Source organism: Ovis canadensis, chromosome 19, assembly GCF_042477335.2.
Source record: "Ovis canadensis isolate MfBH-ARS-UI-01 breed Bighorn chromosome 19, ARS-UI_OviCan_v2, whole genome shotgun sequence".
In the NCBI taxonomy this organism is placed as follows: Eukaryota; Metazoa; Chordata; class Mammalia; order Artiodactyla; family Bovidae; genus Ovis; species Ovis canadensis.
In genome coordinates, this window is record NC_091263.1 from 22639592 (window position 1) to 22665340 (window position 25749).

The 25749-nt window shown below is 37.1% G+C and overlaps 1 protein-coding gene across 4 annotated transcripts in view; it reads left to right on the top strand.

Moving 5' to 3' along the window:
* PDCD6IP (programmed cell death 6 interacting protein) overlaps window positions 1–24129 on the top strand; it is a 68441-nt gene extending 44312 nt beyond the window's left edge. For 2 of the 4 annotated variants that reach the window (XR_011250801.1, XR_011250800.1), the window contains exons 10-18: window positions 1837–2014; window positions 7093–7204; window positions 8311–8480; window positions 12675–12923; window positions 13290–13424; window positions 14553–14647; window positions 19720–19963; window positions 21027–21235; window positions 22149–24129. Coding sequence is in view for 2 of the 4 variants with exons in the window: in XM_069561350.1 (XP_069417451.1) it covers window positions 1837–2014; window positions 7093–7204; window positions 8311–8480; window positions 12675–12923; window positions 13290–13424; window positions 14553–14647; window positions 19720–19843; window positions 21027–21235; window positions 22149–22323 (1447 nt within the window). In the remaining 2 variants the exon portion in view is untranslated. The remainder of the gene's footprint in view (window positions 1–1836; window positions 2015–7092; window positions 7205–8310; window positions 8481–12674; window positions 12924–13289; window positions 13425–14552; window positions 14648–19719; window positions 19964–21026; window positions 21236–22148) is intronic. The other 2 variants (XM_069561350.1, XM_069561351.1) reach the window with 1 other exon arrangement.
* Window positions 24130–25749: the final 1620 nt, after the last annotated feature.

The window sequence follows — 25749 nt, forward strand, 5'->3', positions numbered from 1 at the left end:
ATGGAATTCCAGTTGAACTATTTCAAATCCTGAAAGATGATGCTGTGAAAGTGCTGCACTCAATATGCCAGCAAATTTGAAAAGCTCAGCAGTGGCCACAGGACTGGAAAAGGTCAGTTTCCACTCCAGTCTCAAAGAAAGACAATGCCAAAGAATGTTCAAACTGCCACACAATTAATTGCATTTATCTCACATGCTAGCAAAGTAATGCTCAGAATTCTCCAAGCCAGACTTCAACAGTACATGAACTATGAACTTGCAGATGTTCAAGCTGGATTTAGAAAAGGCAGCGGAACCAGAGATCAAATTGCCAACATCCGTTGGATCATTGCAAAAGCAAGAGAGTTCCAGAAAAACATCTATTTCTGCTTTATTGACTATGCCAAAGCCTTTGACTGTGTGGATCACTATAAGCTGTGGAAAATTCTGAGAGAGATGGAAATACAGACCACCTGACCTGCCTCTCGAGAAACCTGTATGCAGGTCAGGAAGCAACAGTTAGAACCAGACATGGAACTACAGACTGGTTCCAAATTGGGAAAGGAGTGCGTCAAGGCTGTATATTGTCACCCTGCTTATTTAACTTATGCAGAGTACATCAGGAGAAAAGCTGGGCTGCATGAAGCACAAGCTGGAATCAAGATTGCCGGGAGAAATATCAGTAATCTCAGTTATGCAGATGACCCCACCCTTATGGCAGAAAGCGAAGAAGATCTAAAGATCCTCTGGATGCACGTGAAAGTCGAAAGTGAAAAAACTAGCTTAAAGCTCAACATTCAGAAAGCTAAGATCATGGCATCCAGTCCCATCACTTTATCACAAATAGATGGGGAAACAGTGGAAACAGTGCCTGACTTTATTTTTTGGGGCTCCAAAATCACTGCAGATGGTGACTGCAGCCATGATCTTAAAAGACACTTGCTCCTTGGAAGGAAAGCTGTGACCAATCTAGACAGCATATTAAAAAGCAGAGACATTACTTAGCCAACAAAGATCTGTCTAGTCAAAGCTATAGTTTTTCCAGTAGTCATGTATGAGTGTGAGAGTTGCACTACAGAGGAAGCTGAGCGCCAGAGAATTGATGCTTTTGAACTGTGGTATTGGAGAAGACTTTTAAGAGAATCCCTTGGACTGCTTGGAGATCCAGCCAATCTGTCCTAAAGGAAATTAGTCTTGAATATTAATTGGAAGGACTGATGTTGAAGCTGAAATTCTAAAACTTTGGCCACCTGATGTGAAGAACTGACTCACTGGAAAAGACCCTGATGCTGGCAAAGATTGAAGGCAGGAGGAGACAACACAGGATGAGATGGCTGGATGGCATCACCGACTCGATGGACATGAGTTTGAGTAAGCTATGCAAGTTGGTGATGCACAGGGAGGCCTGATGTGCTGCAGTCCCTGGCATCACAGTCAGACGTGACTGAATGACTGAACTGATGTGAAATTATAACTATTTAGTGTATTATTTCTCTTTTGTCACTGACAGTATATCAATCAGGAGTGTGATAAAAGATCGCATTTTTAAAATAGAGTTTTTGACTTTTAATTGCTTAGGATGAAAGAAGTAAAGTTTAACCAGTGAGCCAAAGGTATCTAGTATATTTTAATGTAACTTTTAAACATTTTTGTGCTCAGTTCTGAATTGTGAATCTAACTTAATTCTCTAATGATGTTTTATTTAATTTTATCAATTCCTGATTTTCTGTTCTTCCTTTGTCTTTGCTTTATGTTTCCATTTACAGGGCTTATCCACTTTTTTGGAGTGATAACTCCACTGCTAGTGTTTGAAAGAAGGATTAGACCTTTAGATGACATAGTATCTCATTTTTTCAGGGTGTTAGCTTCCCTCAATCTTCCAGCAGCAATTGAAGATATATCTGGAGATACCGTACCTCAGTCTATATTGACCAAGTCCACATCTGTGATTGAACAGGGAGGCATCCAGACTGTTGATCAGTTGATCAAAGAGCTACCTGAACTTCTACAAAGAAATAGAGAAATCCTCGACGAGGTATGTTTTAAGAGGTTTGCTTTTCAGGTAAATAAAATACTCTTTGGCCCCTTGGTGTCCAGCAGGGATTGGGAAAGGAGGCTTCTTCCTGTGGTTTCACAGGGTAGCACTCATCATTCAGGTGAATTTATTGGGGCCCATAGTCTGCCCTTCAGCCTCAAGAGGAATTCTGAGTGAGAATGGGTTCATATGTCTTAAGGGTATATAAGTGCACATTAATAAAACTTACATGACCATTGTGTGAAACTAGTATATTGTGGGAAATTACTATCACACAAACTGTTCAGACTTTTTCATTATTAAGGACTTTTTTTTCTTGTGAAAGATTCAGTCTCTGGTGAACAAGGAATCAGACTAAGGAAGTTAGGCCATCATATGTTTTCCAAGCCCACCATGCTCATCTTCAGATGACAAGGGCATTTTATCAATAGGAATGTAGCACTAACATTTGTTGGCTAAAGTCAACTATTTGCCAGTGCTGTTCTGCTTTTAAGGTGCTTTTGCCTCAGTTCTACTAATTGATACATTTGTTTCTTTAACTATAAATGTGTTCAAACTGGTTATTTTGCTTTTTTGACAGTTGAGGAGTCATGTCTCTTTTAGGTGACTTCTGTTATCAGTGCTTTAATCCATGCTGTTTCAATCTTTCAGTTAACTATCAGAGGAAGTTGTATTTACACTGTTTCCAAATACTTTGGGGCAAAGACAGAGTACTTACATACTATGATAGTGTGAACCTTGGGAATGAGAATATATACCTTCCAGGTTTACTTAAGGGCTTAACTAAAATAAAACAAATATCAATGTGAAAAAAATCTCATCTCATAATTAGGGAAAAACTGGCTTTATTAGTGTGTATGGTATGTGTGTTTTCTGCCTGTCTTATGAGGTATTTTTGTTTATTTTATCTTCTAACAGTCTTATGAGTTAGACTCATTATTATTCTCTTTGTTGTAGTTTCATTTTATAAGTTATTAAGTTGTGAAGCTGATAATGTTTTTGAGTGTTTATGTTTCTGGTAGCAAATTTAATTCTAGTCTTGGTTTTCAGATAATTTGAAGTGTCCACTAATGTATTTTCTAAATGATAAATTTTTCTTGCTTGGGATCTGTTGGATCCTTTCCATCTTAGATTCATGGGTTCTGTTTCTTCAGTTATTCTTTTTTCTCCATTCTCTCCTAATGAATTCCTGTTAGATTGATGGCAGTGCCTCTGAGTCCGTTCTTCACGTCTTCTAACGTTTCTGTTGCTTGTTCTCTGTGGGGGACTGTCTGAGGCTAGCCTCCCAGCTCACTGATTGCCTGTTTAACCCTGCCTTTTGTGTTCTTCAGCCGCTGTATTGCATCCCCCCCCCCCCCATATTTTTCATTTCCACAATAAGGATATTTAATTGGTTCTTTTCATAAATCACCTACATTTATCTATATGTGTCTTTTTTTCTTTTCTTTTTTTTTTTTTTTTTTGGTAAAATTCACATAATATAAAATTTCACCATTTTGGTCTCTTTTAAGTGTACGATCCAGTGGTTTTTAAGTACATTCACAATATTGTATGAGCCCCAATACAGTCTAATTCTGGAACATTTTCATCACTTCCAAAAGAAAGCCTGTGCTAGTTAATAGTCACTCCTCTTTCTCCCATTCCCCTTGCTTTTGGCAACTACAGATCTGACTTCTGTTTGTATAGGTTCATTCATTCTGGACATTGCAGATAAGTGGAATCAAGCCTTTAGGCTTGCCCGTTTCACTTGGCATCTTTTCAGGGTTCATTCATGTCACAGCACTTGTCAGTACTTCATTTCTTTTTGTGGCTAAATATTCCATTGTGTGGATGTATCATTAAGTATTTTATTTATCCATTCATCAGGAATAGATCCTTGGGATGTTTCCACTTTTTGGTTATTCAGAATAATGCTGTTACTTGTGAACAGGTTATGTTTGAACACCTGTTTTCAGTTCTCTTGGGTTACATACATAGGAGTGGAATTACTGGGTTGTACAGTAATATTGTGTTTAATTTTTTGAGGAACTGTGAAACTGGTTTGCAAAAGTAGCTGTGCCCTTTTACAGTTTACCAACAGTGTATGAAGGTTCCAAATTTCACATCCCTGCTAACCCTCATAATTGTCTTAAAAGAGAAAGAAGCCATCCTTGTGGCTATGAAGTGGTATCTTACTATGATTTGATTTGACCTTATATGTAGAAAATCCCAAAATTAGTAGGAGTTTAATGAGGATTGTATTGAATGTTTAGATCAGTTTGAAGAATATCACTGATCTTTAACAGTATTACGGCTTCCAGTCCATGGACAGAGGCTGTCTTTCCATTTGATTTCTTTCAGCAGTGTTTTATACTTTTCACTCTCTAAGTATTTTACTTCCTTGATTAAAGTGATTCTTAGTTATTTTATTCTTTTTGATGCTGTTATAATGGAATTATCTTAATTTCCTATTTGGATTCTTCATTGCTAGAGTATAGAAATACAGCTGATTTTGTGTGTTGATTTTGTTTTCTGCAACTCTACTAAATTTGTTTATTATCTCTAATAGTTATTTTATGGATTGCTTAGGATTTTTCATATAAAAAGTCATATCATTTGCAACTAGAGATGGTTCTTCCTTTCCACTTTTGGATGCTCTTTATTTCTTACTGTAATTGCGCCAGTTAGTTCAATCCTGATTTAAGCATTGAGAGTCCTCAGACTTGATCAATATCTTCGGGGAAAACATTGCAGTTTTTCACTGTCAAGCTATTAAGTTTTTCATCGATGGCTGTTCTCAGATTGAGGAAGTTGCTTTCCGTTCTTAATTAGTTGAGTGTTTTTATCATAAAAGGGTGTTGGATTTTGTCAAATATTTTTTCTGTGTCTCAAGATAATCACATGGATTTTCTCCCTTCATTCTACTAATATGAAGTATTACATTAACTGATTCTTAAGTGTGAACCACCCTTGCATTCCTAGGTTATGCCACTTTGTCATGGTGTAGAATTCTTTTAATGTGCTGCTAGATCTGGTTTGGTAGTATTTTGTTGAGCATTTTGCAGTTATATTCATAAGGGATACTGGTCTGTAGTTTTCTTGTGTGTGTGACTTTCAACTTGTGTGTTTTTGTGATTGTGTCTTTTGCAAATACCATATGGTAATAAGATTTTTACTTTGAGCTTGACAATCTCTTTCTGGACGGTTAAATTATTCATATATTTAGAACCATATTTTTCTATAACACTTGTCTTTCTCTTTTGATTTCTGTTTTCTTTCTTTGGTTTCTCCTCACCCTCACTTTCTATGGTTTTATTGAGTTCCCTCCATTTTTTCTCACCCCCCCCCCCCCCCCCCCCGCTTTTTAACAGCATGAAAGTTGTATACTTACTTTTCTTTTTTATAGTTTATTATGATGTGTCTGGGCATGGGTTTTCTTTTATTTAAGTTGCTTGATATTCCATGGGATTCAGTGAATTTGAGAAATTGTGTCTTTCATGCATCCTGGAAAGTTCTTAGTTTTCACTTCTTTGAATATTGCTTTTTCCCAGTTGCCATTATTATGTCTTTCTTCATCTCTGATGTTGAATCTTCTCAGTTTACTTTCTGGGTCTTCCAGCCACTTGTGTTTTCTGTTGCTCTGTGCTTCCTTCTGCCTGATTTCTTCTGGAGTGTCTTCCAGTTCACTAGTTCTCTTCAGTTATATTCCAGCAGTTTTTTTAGCTATCAGTTAGCTTCCTAATTTTATAACTTCGTTAATTTCCAGAAATTTTATTTGGCTCTTTTTCAGTTCTTCTCATCTTCTTTCTCCTGTCATACTTTTACTCTAAAACATATTAAATATGTTTAGTTTATATTCTTTATCTTATCTCAGGGTCAGTAGTCTTTGTGGTTTGGTTCTGTGATTTGTTATTTTTTCCTGATTTTTTCTCATACCGGTTTGTTTCCTCTTATTTCAGTGTTTTTGTTTGTGTGTTTCCTGTATTTTAAAACTTTTTTGGGAGGGTTTTGTGTGTGTGTATGTGTGTGTGTGGTTAATCTTTTATTTTGAAATTCATTTTAGGAGTTTGTGTCATACAGGTAGTCATTTCCAGCCCTAAGTTCAGGCTTTTGATTAGGAATCTTGAGGTGATACTTCTTTTCTTTTCTATATAGAGCCAGGGTTCAGATGGTCAAATTCCCTTCAGTTGGTCAGTTTTCCTTTAAATACTCATCCACTGAGTGTCATCTATTTGGAAGTCCCCATTTGAGGGAAGAGAGTGCCTTTGATCTGATCTCCTACTCATATTAGCCCCACCTGTGTTTCCTGTCTCCTGTTAAATGTACACTCTGAGCCACTAGAGAATGTGTAGTTGGTGAACTATGGACAGTAGGCCAGCTCCACCTTGTGGCCTGTTTTATATGGTTCACTAGTTAAGAATGATTTTTACCACTTTTAGAAAACAGTTATTAAAAAAAAAAAAAAGAATATGTGAGACTGTAGTCCCCAGTCCTAAAATATTTACTCTAACGTTTGACACACAATTTGCAGATCTCTGCTCTAAACGATCAGGCATTAACAGGTACCATTGACTCTAGCACTTGAGTCCATTGGTGGATTAGCACTTTCTTACGTTTCTGCCTCTACTGTCTTGTTTTCTCAGCTCTGCATTCGAAAGGCTTTTTTTTTAATGTTAATTTTCAGTTTGTTGTATTGGGTTGATGTCTAAATCTTTTATTTGTATGAATTAATCAGTTTTCTCTTTGTTTTGTTTATGGCTTCAAAGTTCTAAAGGCTTTCTGTTTATTTAATCTTAAAAAAAATCATTTAAAAGTAGTTTTGGTATATGGATATACATAATCTCTTAGTCCTCTTAATTTCACTGAGTAAGGTAATGACTAACTTAGCCTTAAGTTTTACAAGATGTTTTGTTCAGTATATTATGACTTGGATTTCTACAGTGAAAATTATTGTACTAATTTATATTCTAACCAGTACTGTAGGAATAGCCCTAGCTCACTAATTCTCACCTATATTGAGTATGATCATTTTAAAAATGTTCTAAAGTTTTTTACACCAGAAATGATATTTCACTGTTGCTTTGCGTCCTTTTTAAAAGTCATTAAGGTTGTTGGATGAAGAAGAAGCGACTGACAATGATTTAAGGGCAAAATTCAAGGAACGTTGGCAAAGAACGCCATCCAATGAACTTTATAAGCCTTTAAGAACAGGTAAAAATGTCCCTAAATGACTTTCACTTGAGTAAGTTCTCATCTTGTATCCACAATTTTTGCTTGATTGAATTAGGCTCCATATGAAAATCCAGGTGTTTTGCTTCAGTTCCATGTAAGATAAAAAATAACAAGGATGTTCACCATGATAAGTTCAGACTCTTAAGAAAGTGAAAATATTAAAATGATCCTGTAACTCTTACTTCCTGTTCCAAGCTTTCTGCATATTATAAAAGAAGATAAATGAGATCTTATATAAGTATATGGTGTTGTGATTTCATTTCATTTAGTAGTGATGCTGCTGCTGCTGCTGCTAAGTCGCTTCAGTTGTGTCCGACTCTGTGCGACCCCATAGACAGCAGCCCACCAGGCTCCCCCATCCCTGGGATTCTCTAGGCAAGAATACCGGAGTGGGTTGCCGTTTCCTTCTCCAGTGCATGAAAGTGAAAAGTGAAAGTGAAGTCACTCAGCCATGTCCGACTCTTAGTGACCCCATGGACTACTGCCTATCAGGGTCCTCCATCCATGGGATTTTCCAGACAAGAGTACTGGAGTGGGGTGCCATTGCCTTCTCCATAGTAGTGATACTACCAGGTAGTAAAAGATGAGTTTTAAATTAACCTGAGGCCAAATTATTATTTTTAAGACTTTGATTGTAAAGATTTTGTGCTTGTTCAGATAAACGATATCTAGACTTGCTTTATTTCTCTGTAAAAAGTATTTAATACTATTGTGAATTTTCTAAAAATGTATCTGCTTTTCTTATAAGTCAAATTTAAAGAGTGATCCTTTGAGACAGGAACATTTTTGAAATAAGTTGTAACAGTTTTTGGAGTGAATGTTATCTTTCTGTATTCATGAGTTGTAGAAAAAGATTAATGTCAATTGGCTTTTATTTAGTGGATTGTAACCACAAAGGTGTTTTAAGGTTATAAAACACTAGAGATGCAAAGACTGACAGGAGCTCAGTTTCTGTCATCTGGTACTTTCGGGCTGGCAGGGAGACAGGTAAAATTGGGGAACAAAATTGAAAGTACAACCAGCTTATGCACTTCACTGTTAAAACCATTACTGTGCTCTGGTAACATTGTTTTCTTCTTCTACAGAGGGAAACAACTTCAGAACTGTTTTGGATAAAGCTGTGCAAGCAGATGGACAGGTGAAGGAGCGTTACCAGGCTCACCGAGACACCATTGCGCTCCTGTGTAAGCCGGAGCCGGAGCTGAATGCCGCCATCCCTTCTGCTAACCCGGCGAAGACAATGCAGGGCAGTGAGGTGAGGATGTGTGCTTTGATATGGGTGGCCGGCCGCTTCTGACAGCTATGTTCAAGCCATTACACACAGTGAATTGCCCAGTTTTCTTCTTACTGACCTTTTTAAAAAAAATGATGTACATGGAGGTGGATGTGTTTAGAGCGACATGATATATATACACTGTGTAAATGTTATATTACTATCCATTTATTAAATGTTTCCTCTGTGAGCTCAGTGCTGTATGTAGTCACAGTGTTTAATTCAAATTTGATAAAAGGGAGCGACTTGGAAGTAAAGGCACTTCTTTGAGGGGGAAGGACTGGATTGGCCAGATCCTCCTCTGACCACATTCTTTGTTTCTTGCATCTTTCTATATGCCACCTTCTACCATATTTCCCTGGGACTCCCTCTGAAGGGAGGGTTGTCAAGGTGTGCATGTTAAATAGTGGATCACATTGGCATGGTATTTCTGCTGGGTACAGGCTCATGGGAGCGTGATTGGCTGAGACCCTAAGGGGATGGGTGTGACTGATCACTGTGAGGTGAGATAGGGGCCCTGAAGCACACAGGAAAGTAAGCCAAAGGGCAAGAGATACTCCTGAAACCTTCTTGAAGGAGGTGAATTTCCTGTGACAGTAGTTCTCAGAAGTTATCATTGTCATTTCTTATCTGTCTTTGCTCAGAAGCATTTCATGTATTCATTCAGGCAAGAGTTAATGGACAGGCATCTGCTGTGTAAGGCACTGCGCTCGGTACACACGATGGCCAGCCCTCACTCCCCATTCACAAGCAGGCGTAGGAGAGGAGACATACACAGAGATAACCGGGATACAGGTAGAAACTGAGACGTGTGGGGGCTTTAGGTGACGGAATTCTCAACGTTCCAGCATTTGGAGCCCCTTGCCTAGGTGGCTTCTTAGGACATTGGCACATTATGAGAACAGAGGACAGGCAGAAAGGTGAACAGGAGTAGGATCCGAGAGTGAGTGTATGCAGAGCAGCTACCAGAGGTTGAGTGGAAGCCGGCCCCTGAAGTGAAGGGAAAACGGCGTCGGGATATGCCCAGACCCTGGATCTCTGGTTGGGGGCCAGAGAGAATGACCACTGTGAAGTCAGATGCTTTGAGGATGTCGAGGAGAAAAGGAAGGTGGTTGAAATATTAAATTTGTAAAGAAGAGACTGCACACCCATAGAACAGCAGCATGTCCTGGCTTCTTTTGATTTTATTAGAACTCTCTTTAATGTCCCCCCTTTTTTCTTTTTAGTGTCACATACACAACTCAGAACTTACATGGCTTTCGTTCTTTGATTCTGCTCTCTATAGAAAAGGAAAAAAAAATTTTTTTTAAAATTTGTAATAGCTGCTCTGTTAATCCAGAACAGTATTACATAGGGGAAGAAAAGTTTGACAATCAATATGAAGTTATTTTATTGAAACTAGATTTTCTGCATGGAGGTAACCAACAATTTTCAGTGCTGTATATATTCATTCATCATGTATCTTTATCAGAAAAGGCAAGCATCATTTATTTATTAAAGCTCCTTCAGATAGTTGTCACCATAGTTGATGACACATTAGCCAGAGTTCTTATGAGAAACACCCAGCCATTTGAATTGCTGATTATTAACGTGATACAAAGTACCTGTTTTATTAAGAGGTCCAAGCATAATGGGTAGGGCTGTTTTTTCTTTCTTTCTGAAGAGGCGAACTATCTAGTTATTTATCTGTTCTGTTTGGGCAGCTGTTTTTAGGTACTGAGAGGATGTTAGTTTCTATACTATATAAGACAGTCTGTTTCAAGATAGTCCTGACTTTCAGCTTTGTTTACTAGACTATTTTTTAAAAAATTAATTCTGCATATTCCTATTTCTCCCCTAGCTTTATTTCACTTGACTTCTATAAAATTTTTGAACTTCTGTTAGGCATAACATACGTATAGAAGAAAATGACATTTCTTACTTTCCTAATGGCCAAGCAACCTTCACATAGGGTTAAAGTCAAGGTTGAGATTCCATTGTCAATTTAAATTTATCAAGAGGTAAAGCTATCAAAACCTTTTCGAATATATATGCTACTGTATCCCCCAACACAAACTGTGTTACATGATTATAGAAATCCTTATAATTTAGCAGAATAAAGGATACTTTAATTCTTGGTCTGTTCCTCATTTTTCCTCTGTTCTTGTCTGAGTGCTTCTGTGCTTAAGCCTTTTTAGTCCACAGTGCATGCAAAGTAGAGAATTAAACCGTGAGACATAACCAACAGTTAATAATAATGGCTCCTACTTATGGAGCACTTAGCCTGTGTTAGAAATTACATTAAGCACTTATATGGACTTACTTCAGCCTTTCCAACTGTCCTGACATAAAGGTACTATTATTATCCTTGTTTTGCAGATGAATTTTCCAGGTAAACTGTCCTTGGTTATACGGTAACAAAGCCCATGACATTCACTAAGGGAGTATAATCAAAGAGTTGAAATATTGTTTTCTATGTCATCATGTTTCACTTTGCTGGACAGCTAGATTCCTTCGTTTCTGTATTGCAGTTTTGATTTAATTTTGTGTTTTGGATGGGTAGAAGAATGTTCATGGTTCAGAAGGTTCCTGTAGAGAACTCTCAGCCCTGTTCTTTCCACCTTATTCTCATCTGCTCTGTATACGTAACAGTATTCATTAGTGTCTGGTCTGTGTTTAGTGCTTTTGTATTTGTGAAAAATACATATGCACACAGATAAACATAATATATTATGTGTGTGTATAGCTTTATATTCTGATTTCCCTTCTCATTGAAAATGCGACATACAGTGTATATGCTTTTGTACCTTTTTTCATTTAATAATATGTCCTGGAAGTCATTTGCAAGCAAGACTTTGACCTGCTTGTCTAACGTCAGATTCTACTAGGCCCCTTTAATAGACTTTGCTGTGCCCATCCAGCCGTGATTCTTTGCCCTCTTCTTCCTTTTAGAGTGTCTGTGGTTTGATGCTTCTTAGACCTCTGGGAGTCATGTTAGAACATGTTAAGAGACTCTGCATTTAAGAGAGGACACCTAGGAGATAAATGGTGGTTACCAGAAGCTGAAATGTAGAAGAAACTTGAGGCTTTTCCTCAGGTTTCAGTTTTCACATGGGAAGGTTGCCCTGGACCCTCCTGTCAAGCAGCTGATGACTAAGGGCATGGACTGCAGAGCAGGACAGCTTCTTAGGCATGGGCAGTAGGTGAGGAGACCTTTGGAGCTGAAATTGCTGCTGGTAAGAAGCGAGTCAGGGGTGGAGATGGGGTTCTTGGACGGTCCCTTCTTTGCCCACTTTCTTGCTCTGAGCATTCTTGGTCAAGCAGAATGGGGACTTGGGGTTGCCCAGGTGAAGTGTGAAGAGCTGTGAGTGAAAGGGAGCAGCTCACAAGGGCCTTACAGGGCAGGCACTTGAACCCTGAAACACTATTACCACATAGGGGTGTTAGGCATTTATGAATCATGTGGCTGTTAGGCAGAGACCGCCTGGACTGAATGAGAGGCAGAACTCATGATGTGAAGAGAGATAGGACCTACCCCTTCTTTCTCTCCCAGGGTTTAAAATCAGTGTATGACTTAGAGCTTTCTGTCTCTCTTTTTCTCTCCCCCTCTCGAGTGCTGTCTCCATGTATCGTTATCTCTATTTTTATCTCCATGTCTCCCTCTCTCAATCTCACTATGTTGGCAAAATAGGGTATCTCTTGACAAAACACACCTTCCTCTACATCATCGTGAGGACGCAGTAAAGTATAAACGTGGTTAGAGAGTGGTTTGGAGTCAGGCAGACTTAGGTCTCAGGTTTCACCTCTGCTGCTTTAGTAACTGTGTAACCTCAGGCCGGTGACTTAATTTTTCTGAGACTCAGTTTCTCCATCTGTGGAATAGAGGTAAGAAATACATACTCTATGGGATATTGTAAGGAGTGCATTAAATTAAATCTGTGAAGTGTTTAGGATCGTGCCTGAGGCATGATAAATGTTCAGTAAATCTGTTTTCATTATTGCTGCTGCCATTGCAGGCTGAACCACTAAAGGTACAGCAGTGTCTGTATGTAAGTAAACCTGATGTCTGAATTATACTTGGCTCTCTGAGAAATCATCTCTCCCTGACCCTGGTGAACCTTTGTATAATTCCCTTCTGGTAATTGGCTTCTGGTTTTTTTTGGGCAATTCAGCTAAAAGTTTTTTTAAATTGTACAGGTGGTGAATGTCTTAAAATCCTTATTGACAAATCTTGATGAAGTAAAGAAGGAAAGAGAGGGGCTGGAGAATGACCTGAAATCAGTGAATTTTGACATGACGAGCAAGTTTCTGACTGCTCTGGCTCAAGATGGTGTGATAAATGAAGAAGCTATTTCTGTTACCGAATTGGATCGAATCTATGGGGGTCTCACAACTAAAGTCCAGGAGTCTCTAAAGAAACAGGAAGGACTTCTTAAAAATATTCAGGTAAAGTTTATATACTTCAGTAAGATTTTTATTTAAAAAATTACAGAAGGGATCATCTGTATACAGGAGGGATAATCTGGACTAAATCTATCTATTTAGGATTGTGTTTTTGGCAAGTATTCCATATTAATAGAAGCCTGTAAACTGTTGGTTATATTTTCATGCCCACTGAATTTGGGGTAATTTTACTAATGGAAAGCTATAAAGTACTGTGCTACTCCAAAGGGAATATATTAGGTAAATATCTAATAATAACTCAGTGTAATCATAGGTGATTTTCATAGTTGGAAAAGTATCAGTAAAAATGTCATGAGTGATATTAATTTCATAAATATATATAACTGCATAAATCTTTATTTTCATAAGGTCTCACACCAGGAATTTTCAAAAATGAAACAATCTAACAATGAAGCCAATTTAAGAGAAGAAGTCTTGAAGAATTTAGCTGCTGCGTATGACAACTTTGTTGAACTTGTGGCTAATCTGAAGGAGGGCACAAAGGTATGAAGCACACAAAAAATAAGAGCTAACTGACCAGTGTGGCCGTGAGGATATAGTTTGAGAAGTTAATTGGTATTTCCAATTGGACCAAATCATTTCTTCATCTTGAATTCTTTAGCTTTCATGACTTTGGCCCCCGAGAGCTTTGTTATAAGCGGGAGAAAGCTAAATGAAGGTGGTGGATTTCATGGGAACTTTGCAGAATGAGTATGCGTAGACATTCATTTCAGGTAGCAGGATTTAGCAAGAATCAGCAATACTTTGTTACATGATAGAAAGTCGGCCAATCTGAGTGAATTATGAGGGAATAGGAGTCGTAGTCAGAGCTGATACGTGATGGGGAAGGGGGTTGGTATGACTTTCATAGTCTCTGCCGATGGTTTAGGTGATGATAAATTTGTGATATGCTTCTGTCTTAGAGTGCTTACTGAATATGTTTCAGTATTTTCTAGCCTTTCCTTTAAATATTTTTGGGGAAATGCTTATATTTGGTTTGACCAATTTTGGGGAGCAAGTGATTTTTTAAGTTTTTCAAGTACGTAATTCCTTTTGGTACTTTAACTCCACAATGATGACTGAATAAAGTTATCTCAATTTTAATACAGTAGGTATAATGTAAAACCCTCCAAAGAGAGCACAGAAATACTGCCAAAACCTTCCAAAGAGAGAGGATAGTAAAATGCCATTTTAATTTGATTTAAAATGCTTTGTTGAAATAGGTAAGCTGAGAAAACTCTCCAGAGTGCTTTTGGAAATCCTTCGAAAGGTTTCTGAAATGATGCCTGCGTTTCTGAAATGAACATGCAAATCTAATGTTTCCACTTAAATAGGTTGTTTTTATTAAGTAGTAGATTTTTTTCTAGGAATTGGAAACTTGTTCACAATCATGAAATTTAACTTGTCACTGAATTTTTGGTGACAGCACTTTCTAATGATTATTTTATTTATTTTTTTCAAAATATTTTAGGTCATATTTAACAATAAGGTACTGGACTTAAGTGGTATGACTGTCTCTCATGCAGAGGGTTTTAGTTCTTTAACTGTTATTGACAAATGAGCTTTAAATTGTGTTCCTCTTAGATTAAAAATTGTTCTGGTTTGTCACTGATGTTTGTTCTTTGCTTGTAGTTTTACAATGAGCTGACTGAAATACTTGTCAGGTTCCAGAACAAGTGCAGTGATATAGTGTTCGCACGGAAGACAGAAAGGGATGAGCTCTTAAAGTGAGTTTATTTTCTGTATCAAATTGTACTTTTGAAGTATTTTTCTTAAAAAAAAATTATATTCTTGCTACCTCTTTTAGAAAAATCACATGTGGATACCCTTGTGGTGTGTTGGCAGTGTGAGTTAGCAATTTCCTTCATTTCCTCTGTGGTGGTTTACAAAGCAACAGGCAACCAGCTGCATGATTCAAGAACAGCAGGATGTAAAGGAGCACAAACTCTAGATGAAGGGAGAATAGTGATGTCACAGAAGTGATGGCAGCACAGCTCACGTGACTTTCTCAGGGAATGCCAGCAAACACGAGCAGTTTACCTTGAAGAGGCAGATGGGGTCCTTGAATGGAGCTGCAGGCACAGCATGAGGGAGAGAGGATTTACAGCTCAGTAAATGTCAACAAAAGCACTTTCTATAGGGCCTACTGGGCAAGCAACATAGTACTCACTCTGCGTGGAGTAATGGAGAGCCGACTCAGCATTGTACCCATTAAGATGAGAAAGAGCGAAATTTAACAAGACTAATAGATGAAAAACATTCACCAGAATGACACTGTCACAGAACAGGTGAAATTCTACTGTGAATTAAAAAAAAAAGGCTAGGAAACAATCACTAAGGATTACCACAAACAAAGCCAGTACTCAAGGAAGATGGTAGGGAAACAAGAGGTCATAAAATATGAAGTGTCAGGATTTAGGACACAATTGGAAGAGAACAGAACCATCACAGATGTGAGATGAAATGAGGAGGAGCCAAAGCAAGAAAAGACAGGGAAGAAAACACAGGAGCAAAGAGTAGCAAAGAAGGAATCAAAGAAAATGAAACCAGAGCAAGGAACAGGATTTAAAAAAAGTAGAGAAGGTGGGCAAAGAAGATCTAACATACGTAAAACTGAATTCCCTTCAAAGAAGAAAATCCCAAACAGTGAACAGAACAAATACTTAATGATATTACTCAAGAATATTCTTAGAATAAGTCCTGTTGAAAGGGTATACGTCATTTGGTCAGAAAAACGAGTAAGAACTGTTAACACTTATTGGTATTAAGGCATATACATCATTAGCCTTCAAAGATAATGACCAAACTTCCCTGGTGGCCCAGTGGTCAAGGCTCTGTGCTCCCAACACAGGGGGAATCGGCTTGATCCCTGCTTGGGGATCTGAGATCTCACATGCACATGGTCTGGCCAAATAAATATTCTTTAAAAAAGAAAATGGCAGAATCCTATTAAGGCAGTCAGGCAGACAGATCAGCTCAGTTTCTAAAAAGGTGAAAAAAACCTAGGCTGGCATCACTGCATGCTAGAAGAGAGTGGAGTGATTGCTATTCAAACTCAAGGAAAGCAAATATAAGACAAAGATTTTATATCCGGCCCACCTGTCCTTCAGGTATATTCAAAGTCAGGTGGTCATTAGCGATGAATATGAAGAACCCAGAGACTACTACTCAGGAGCCTTTCTTGAGCCCCTCAGATGACCTCACCATTATTCTCATTTGTCCGTGCTTAAAACAGTTTCCAGTAGAAGAATGGGGAGAACTTAAGAGCTATTTCCTTCCAGCCCCAAGATAGAGCAGGGCCATTTGTTATCAGCTTTTCTACTAAACCTTTAAAAAGCAAATATTTAAAATCTTTTAAAAATGGTTTTAGAGATTAAAAATAAACCCAAATTAGTTTTAGTAGTAAGTAAATCTGAAAAGAGTAAAACTGAGCAGTCTTCGGACCAGTTTTATTTATGAATATGGATGTGAAAGTTCTAAATAAAATGCTTGCCGTTCGTATTCTCCGGGATATTAACTAATGAAGGAATGCGAGCATGACCATGAGTACAGTGATTGGTTTAGTATCCTTACACCTAAGGAGAAAAAGGTGGCCTTCGCAGATGAGGAAAAAGCATGAGGAGCTATGTACATTCCCCCTAAAGGCCAGTGCCACCTGTCAGTGCTGTCGTTCCGTGTCATGTTGGCAGCGCCAGCCAGCACCATTGGGCAAAAGGCGATGAGAGAGACAAAAATCGTGAACTGCCACTGTTTACAGGCTTTATGATTGTGCATCTTGGAACCCTAAAAGAGTCAGCAGCCAGACTCTGCAAATAATAAAAGAATTGGTGATTGTGAGAATAATTTGTAGCCATCAATAGCATTCATACAAGTAAAGACATGGAAGATACAGTGGAGGGAAAGACCTCAGTTAAATAGTCACGAGAAAGTAAAATGCATAAGAATAGATTTGTCATATATGAGACCGGTATGAAGAAAGCTTTGAAACACTATTCAAGGACACAAGAGAGGATTTGAGCAAGTTATAAGACACATCATGTCCTTAGATAGGATGAGACAGCTTCATGAAGATGTCAGTTCTAAATAAATTTATCCATTCAACATAATTTTGATTAAAAAAAAAAAACACATTTTCATTTAAAAGTCAACAAGTTGTTCTAAAGCTCAAGGTGAAGAAAGTCAAGAGTAGTAGCCAGGAAAAACTGCATAAAAATAACAGTAATGGAAACTAATTTACCAGATTTTAATATATGTAATATTGTCTCTAATTAAAACACAGTACTGGCACATGATTAGACTAAAGACAGAAGATAGGAAGAGATTTAAATCCCTAAGTGACTTTAGTGTTTTAAGAAAAAAAAAATCCTAAATCATAGAAGTTAAGAAACAAGTGCCTAGTCATTTAGGAAACGAAAGTTATTTTTACAACAGAATAAGTTCCAAACAGATCATACTTGAAATGTATAAAATGAAATGAAAAGAAAATGAGAGAAATTTTTAGTAAAGCTGGAATAGGAAAGGTCTTTGTAATTCTGACATAAAATCCAGAAGCCATTAAAGAAAAAAGAGTAAGTTCATCATAACATGATCAGCAGAGTCAAAATGTAATAAGCTGGCGGAAAGTGTTTGAAACTTATTCCCGGGACAATAGGCAAATTTACCAAATTTATAAAGAAAACTGAGATACTAATGAAGAGGGGAAAAAACCCAATAGAAAAATTGGCAAAGGATGTGAACAGAAATTCTGCAGATGAAATAAAAGTGACTGTTAAGCATATGAAAAAATACCTCCCCTCATTCAATATAAATATGAGTTAAAATTACTCTGAAATGGCATTTTTCAGACTGTCAAAATTGGGAAGTTTGATAGCGTGCTTTATCGGCACACTTTGGGGAGCAAGTCTCATTCTGCTGTGGGAGTGCACAGTGGGGCAACCCTTTTGTGGGACACGGTAAGGTCTGAATTGCAGACCCATACATTACTTAATCCAACTTCTTTTTAAAGGATGTTTTCTATTTACCAATATACAAAAATCTCTAAGATGAATAATTTATGTTAAAAAAAAGATTACAGATTAGTGTGAAATATGCTTTTTGTGTAAAAAGGGAGAAAATAAAAATGAACATTTGGATTGGTTTATTTTTGATCAGGAAGCTCTGGACAGGTTCATAAGAAAGAATAGTATAGTGTCTGTGTGTTTGTGGGAGTGAATGGTGGAATGAGAATTTGTAGATAGTGGTCTGTCAGTTTTTGAATCAAGTGAATATATTTCCGTTTTATAAAATTATACCAAATTTAAATAATTATGGAGATTCTGAATTATTTTTATAGTCACCATCAAGTAGTCTGTAATTTTATTTTTCAGATTGTGTTCCCATCCTTGGCCCCCAAGGATGCTGAACTCTTGGTTCAAATTCAGTCTAGTAGAGAAGCCCAGTTCATGAAACAGATAAAGATGGATCTGTGATTTACTAGCTTTGTTTTATATAGTGGCTAGGAAATTCATCTAGTGGCTAGGAAATTCATCTAGTGGCTAGGAAATTCATCTAGTGGCTAGGAAACTCTCATTTGTCCTATAAATGTGTTAATTACTGCAACCGTGTCTGGTTTTTCAAAGGAAAGAAAGATGTTTTATATCTATATTCATGTTAGATATTGTATTTATGATTAAATATACTCAACTAATTAGGTAATTATTAAGATAATTATAGATGAGTAAAATACTTAAACTATTAAATGTATTATATTTACTATATATGGGATACATATATAGACACACATATACTAAATGTTTCAGAAGCTGACCTTTTAAAATTTTAATATGGGCTAAAAGCTTGTAGTTTATATTGTAAGCATTTATTACGGATTATAAACATTTAGGAAGTATTTGTGATTTCTTGATGAATGTGTGTTCATCTTTTTTATATATGGAGTGTCTAATTTATCTTTCAACTGGGCTTGTTTTTGAGAGTGAAAGTGTGGTCTGGGGACACTTGCTGGAATCGTTCCATCAGGACAGCAGGGCCTGCCGCAGACACTTGAGGGCATGTTGTGTTTGTTGTTCTGTGCTTGTGAATCAGCACAGTGAGAAGTTGATCAATACCAAATATTTCATAAGAGTGTATTTTACTTTAGGGTTTTGTTTATCGGAATTTGGGGATAGATTCCAATTTACTGTTGGAGGAATCTTTAAATTTTTTAAAAAGTTTTGATGCTGTATTTTAGTGGTGCTTTCAATATCTGTCTTTAATGAGATTACCTATGTGAGGTATCTTTTAACTTAAGGTATCTCAGTGCCATGTTTTGGATATCTTCAGAAAATGTTCATCAAGAAATTTCCATTGTTTTCTGTAAACACTGATACACAGTGATTAAAATATTAGGTAGGAGATTGTAAACAGTTGTGGTTTTCTGATCAGTTTTAGATTTTTATGTTAGGAGTTTCTCATCTAGGGGCTGACGTCTTACTAGAGAGAGGGCAGTTTCTTAGGACTGCTTGCTCAGTTTAACATGTTCCTAACTCTGGCTATAATTATGGGCTCTGGAAAAGTTTACCTTTTCCCGTTATCTTCAGAAATAGAATAAAAACTAACTTTATTTTATTCAGTAGTAGGAAGAAAGATGATTTCAATTAGTTCTTGCCAAGAACAGAAATATATAGTATATTTTAAAATACTATCATTGTTTTGATTCTGTTTTCTGTGTTTCATACTGAAGAAAAGAAAGAAAAATATCTGGATTTTACAGATGTTGGTTTTCAAAAGTGTGTTAATTTCTAATGCTTCTGTCTTTAATAAGGGACTTGCAACAAAGCATTGCCAGAGAGCCGAGTGCCCCTTCAATCCCAACACCCGCGTATCAGTCCTCTCCAGCTGGGGGGCATGCACCAACACCACCAACTCCAGCACCGAGAACCATGCCGGTCAGTAAGCAACCATTACCTTCTAAGATGGACGTTTCACGTGTTTGTGACACTTGGCTAGCTGTGAAGGATAACACAGACTTTACCTTGTAGAGCCCTGGTGGGCACCACTTTGATCAGGTGACCAGCCTTCTGATATTTTGCAGTATGAAGAATACGCATTCTTTATTCATGGATCACTTCTGAATTTTTGCTAAAAAATGTTTACCTTGAGTTTAATGAAGTCTTTGGAACCAACTTCCAGTTTATAGCAAAGACAGTGATAAAACCATAAATTAAATCGTGCTGTTGGAAACACTTGGACAACCTAGAACAGGAACATTCTTTGAGACACTTGTCTTGGTTTTCTAAAGGCGAATATTATAGAAAGAGAAAAGGTAGATGGCGAGGGCTTCTAGATTAAAAGAGAGGAAAGACTCCCAATAATCAAATGTAGTACATGGGCCTCAGTTGGATCTTGGTTAAAACTCTTATAGGTGTTTTTATGAAAAATAAGAAAACTTGAATGTAGGGTGGATACTCAGTAATACTAGGGAATAATTATTAATTTTGGAGTAACTTAATTTTCTCAGGGTGAAATGGTATTATGATTATATAGGAGAATATTAGGACTTGTATACTGAAATCTTTAAGGCCAGTGTCCTTAAGTTTGCAGCTTAACTTTCAAATGATCCTGCAAATATGTAGAGATAAATAGAATATAATTATAGGTAAAGCAAAATTGGCCAAATGTTAATAATTAATACATTTAATTGGTAATTATGTGATTATTTATGATAGTACTCTTTTAAGTTTTCTGGTGTTTGAAATTTTAATATGAAAAATCATGGGGCCAGGAGGAGATAAGAGAGAAAAACGCTATCTGACCCATTCCTTCCTCCTCCCTCAAATGTGTGACCACAGATGGGAGCAGTAAATGATTTAATATTGGGCATCAGGAAAAGAGCAGTGCTATGGAATATCCACAAATTGGAGAATTATTTTTCAACTATGGTACATTCCTGGAGTGGTGAGCTCACATTTAAGAATGGGAATTAGAAATGCATTCGGTTGGATTCTGGAGTTTCTCGTACACTCTCACTCATTCTATTTTATTTTCTTCATATTTGTCACTCATTTTAATTGATAGCAATTTGACAGAAAGCTGACCTGTGTTGTAGTCAGTGCCGACTTTTTCTTACAGCCTACTAAGCCCCAGCCCCCAGCCCGGCCTCCACCTCCTGTGCTGCCAGCAAATCGAACTCCTGCTTCAGCTCCGGCTGCGGCTCTAGCTCCAGCCCCGGCTCCGGCAGGCACTGGGACCACTGTACCAGCTCCATCACAGACTCCTGGTTCAGCTCCCCTGCCTCAGGCCCAGGGACCCCCATACCCGACCTATCCAGGGTATCCCGGGTAAGACTGAAACTCTGTCTGTCCTAGTGAATTGGCTAATGTTTCTAACTCTGGTTAGTCTTTTAAAAACAAGGTCACCCATTCTCTGAATGGAGGTGTCCCATAGACTACATTGTCAGCTCACATAGAAATACAGTAAGTTATAGTCACTTTGAGCAGTTGAATAGCCATTTCCCAGGTTTATTTAATTTGTTTTTAGTTTTTACATGTTGGGTTTATAGTAAACATACCTTTGGTATGGAATTCAGAATGTGCTTCCTTGGTCATCTTTATTTAGGTGTAAACAGACAGGTGCCTTTTCTGGACTTAGCAAGACTGATAAGGCCTTCCTCACATACCTGTACTCTGACGTCTTGACATTCCTATCAACTCTTGAACCAGGAATCTACCTAATTATGGCATATACTTAAAGATCAGCTGTCTTTGTTATTTTTGTAATCTTAAAAATCCAGACAGTTAACTTCCTTTTAAGATGTCTACCAGACTTAGTAAGTAAATTGTATCTTCCAAATGTTAAACCTGTGAAACCAGTATAAATCTATGAGCATTACAGTAAACATTGAATCTTGTAAAACAGAAATGGACTTTGATTGCCACAGTAAAATGAAGAGTCTCTGTTTTTATTCTTGGTGATGGTTGAATATTTAATCTTATTTCCTTCAAGAGTCTTTACTTGGGTAGTATTAAGTACTTTTTTCTTTCATTTCAGTTAATAACAGGATAGAACTCTTTTCTCTAGCAAGTACCTAGGAACAGCTGTTTTTTTCTCTCTCCACTGTTCTCTAATAGACTGAGAAATAGAGGAAAATGTGGTTTTCTTGAAAAAAACTTCATTTTAGAATAATTACTGTATGGTTCATTTTCTAGTATTTGATTTACCGATGTAGCTTTTTTTTGTTCTTCTTCCCATCAGGTATTGCCAAATGCCCATGCCCATGGGCTACAATCCTTATGCGTATGGCCAGTATAATATGCCGTATCCACCAGTGTATCACCAGAGCCCTGGGCAGGCTCCGTACCCGGGACCCCAGCAGCCTTCGTACCCCTTCCCTCAGCCCCCACAGCAGTCTTACTATCCACAGCAGTAATATGTCAGCTCAGAAGCTCAGCTGGTTCAGTTCAAAGGGAAAGAAATACCAACCCTGCAATAAGTGTACTAAACTCTACGCTCTGGTTACTATAACGTCCTCTACTGTACTGAATGCAGTGTATAATTTCTGTCTGCGGCTAGAAGCTGTGCCCCAGTTCCACACTTGGTTGAACTTGGGCGATTTGCTGCTGTTGCAGTGTAAACACTAAGTATAATAGAATTTGAATTAAATTACATTACAGTTCATAAAAGTTGAAAATGAGAAATTAAACCCACCGGTGAAACGTTTGAAATTATTATACTTAAGTACGTGATTGGAACATCAGATGCTTACAACAATGGTTTAAGTACGGATATACAAGAAAACTAAGTTATCTTTCTCTCTTGGTTTATTGATTTGGTTTGATTTTCCTTACGCTATTTTGCATAATCAAAACATTGTAAATCTTTTAATTTAAAAATAAATTCCTTAAGAACAGTTGTTATTGTTATGTTTTGTCATTGATTCTCATTGCTGTCTAATTTCTTCCTGGTACTAGATTCTCATTTTATGTGTACATAAGTTAAACAGATCCTGTGTTAAGTGCATGATTGATGCAAGTTAATAGTCAGGTTCAGTATATCTTACAGGAAAACCAAAAGAATAATAACCATACTTTATCTTTCATATGCTGATTAGTAAATTAATTTTGACATTTATTTTGAAAAATCTTATAATGTGGAAGAAACAATTGCTACCAAAGATTCTTCAAATATTCAAGTGAATATGTATATTTAATGTTTTATTACTACTCCAAGAAATCAATACAGATTCTGGTAAAAAATTTTTTCCTTTTTTCATAATCTGGTTAAAATAAATACATGTCATTAACAGTACTGTCTAATGTAATGGAATTGTTTAAAGAAAATTTACTGTACCCTTCTGTCCTTTTTTTCACCTTACTGTCTTAACCTAGTAACATTTATTGCACAATGTGTATGAATAGATATGATAAGCCCTTTCATTTTTATGCTCCTAAAGGATTGGACTATTTTATAATTCAGGGAGTACACAAAACAGTTGTTGGGAGCATATGCCAATTCTGGAATAGGCTGTGTATTTAATACTAGTCTGTGCTGTTCGGATAACTCAGTGCTGTATAAACCTCAGTGAGGCTTGCCTGGTGGAATGCACAGGCGTGCGTCGTGAGAAAGTGAGAGAGGAAGGAGCTGTCTGACACCCCAGTGGGGTCTGTTCTGTGTGAGGCTCATATCTGAACATACCAGCCATCCGAGCAGCATTCCAGTGAATCTGTGTGTGCTTATTTTCAAAGTTTTAATGCTAACCTTTTCTTGAATTGTTGTTTCATTTAAATGATGCTGTCAGTTGGTCCATTGTTGTTTTCATTTGACAGTTTGGGTTTGTATTTTTAAATGTGGGGCTGAAGGTGTGATTGTAAAGGGAGCTAATTGGTTTAAAATATATGTATATTTAAAAAAAATCTTACTTTGTTGTTGTATGTAGAAAACATGAAGGCATGTTACTTCAGTATAAATGACTTACATGCAATACTGAAATTGCTTTAAAGTTCAGTAGTTGAAACCTTGGCAAAATAGTTTTTTACATATCATAGCTGACTTCTATTAATATGGAATCATCAGAATATGACATGGACTTGTTTGACTCTTGTGTAAATGGCACTTAAGTTCCTCCTCCTTACTATTCAAGGTACCATCACCAACAGAAAATACTCAGTGAGATTAGGGGTATCCCAAATTGCTAGTTTATAATTCTCACTAATACAGAAAAAACCAAAAAACAAAATTGGCCTGAATATTCTCTTGGGGAAAGAAGGCACTATTAGAAAAGAGTAAGTGCATCAGAGGGCCAAAAGAGAAGTTACAAAGCTGTTTGGCTCATTTCCTGTGCTGGGCTGGGCTTGTTCTCAGAGCCACAGGAAGATGGTTCAGAAACTTTAGGAAAGGCGCCTCCATAGACCCTCGTGGCAGCCTCCCCGGCTCCCTGCCCATTCCCTCCTGTCTGTTCCCTCCTCCTTTAGAGGATGCAGATGCTTTCTTCAGGTCACCTGTGTCCACAGGTGACCAGGTTTTCACAGTCCTTCGTTGCTCGATGTGTCTTCATGGAGCTGTCTAGTTCCACTAAGGTGACACGTGAAAAGTTTTTCTTTCGTCTATTTTGCATCCTAACAAACAAGGAAGCCCTCACTGGAATTATTTTTGTTGCCGAACTTTTTTATCCTTTGCTTTCTGTGTTCCAGAAAATACCCTACAAAGTTATGGATAATGCTTTTTATTTAAAGGAAGGAGAGTGTCACTCTGGTTCAGGTATGTTGTACCTATGTTTATAGTTAGGCTATTTGATTTCCTAAAGCACACTATTTCTGTTTTATTTCTTTATACTGGGCTTTGGAATGCTATTTTAAAATGGACTGTAAGTAATGATCTGAAAAGCTGGTCTGAAGTGGGGATAAAAACTAACATTTCTTACTCTTAGTTTGAGACAGATGGCTTGATTTCTGAGTCTGGTGTCAAATAATGGTGTACTCCTGTGCCCCTCTGTCTTTATTCTCATTTAAGAATAATAGTCATATGCCATTGCAAGCCAGTCAGTCTTTGTGAGATCTGTGTACCCAACTTCTTTGCAATTTCTAGTCTTCCTCTCCCCAAATATAAGTAGTTAGAGAAAAAGAGTCACTGATTTTCTATATCAGTCAGCAACCTTTCTAGTCAGATTTAAAAAATGTTTTCCATTAGAGCTTTATAGTTTGCAAAAGTGCATTGTACACAATTTCTAGTTTCATAAACATGGCAAAATGCACTTCGTTAAGTAGGTTTCAGTTTGTTAATGGGGAGCTTTTTTTTTTTTTAATGATCAGTATGTCTTAGAAGAATCTGGCTACAACCTAGCGCCATCTCTCTTTTTTGTGTGACACTTTTGCAGCTATTAGTTGCTTCACAGTACAGAACAGGATACAAAGTAGGAGAAAAACTGCATTTTAATTACAAGTTTAAAAGACTTTAGAACTAAATGGTTGGTTATAAGATTTACATGGAAAGGCAAAGAAGGAAAAATTATATTTTTAAAGAAAAAGAGAATATTCAGGCTTTATTTCTGGTATGAAGTTTATATTTTTTAAAAGAAATCCTATATTATCACGCCAGAGATTTTAGATTCTTTTCTGGTTATAAACATTGCTGGTAGTTGGATTATATTTTTTATTGTTTTCATTTCTCTTAGGGGGAAAATTGTAAAGAAAAGGGTCCAGATGAAATGTATCCTAGAAATAAAAGTTGAAAGATTTTTACTTTCTTGTAGTATGAATTCTTATTTAAAATATTCATCCTTCAGCTTTAATATTGCTCTTAATTTCTTCATTGAACAGTGGGTTGGGAAATTAAAAAAATAACCCACTTGAACTAACTG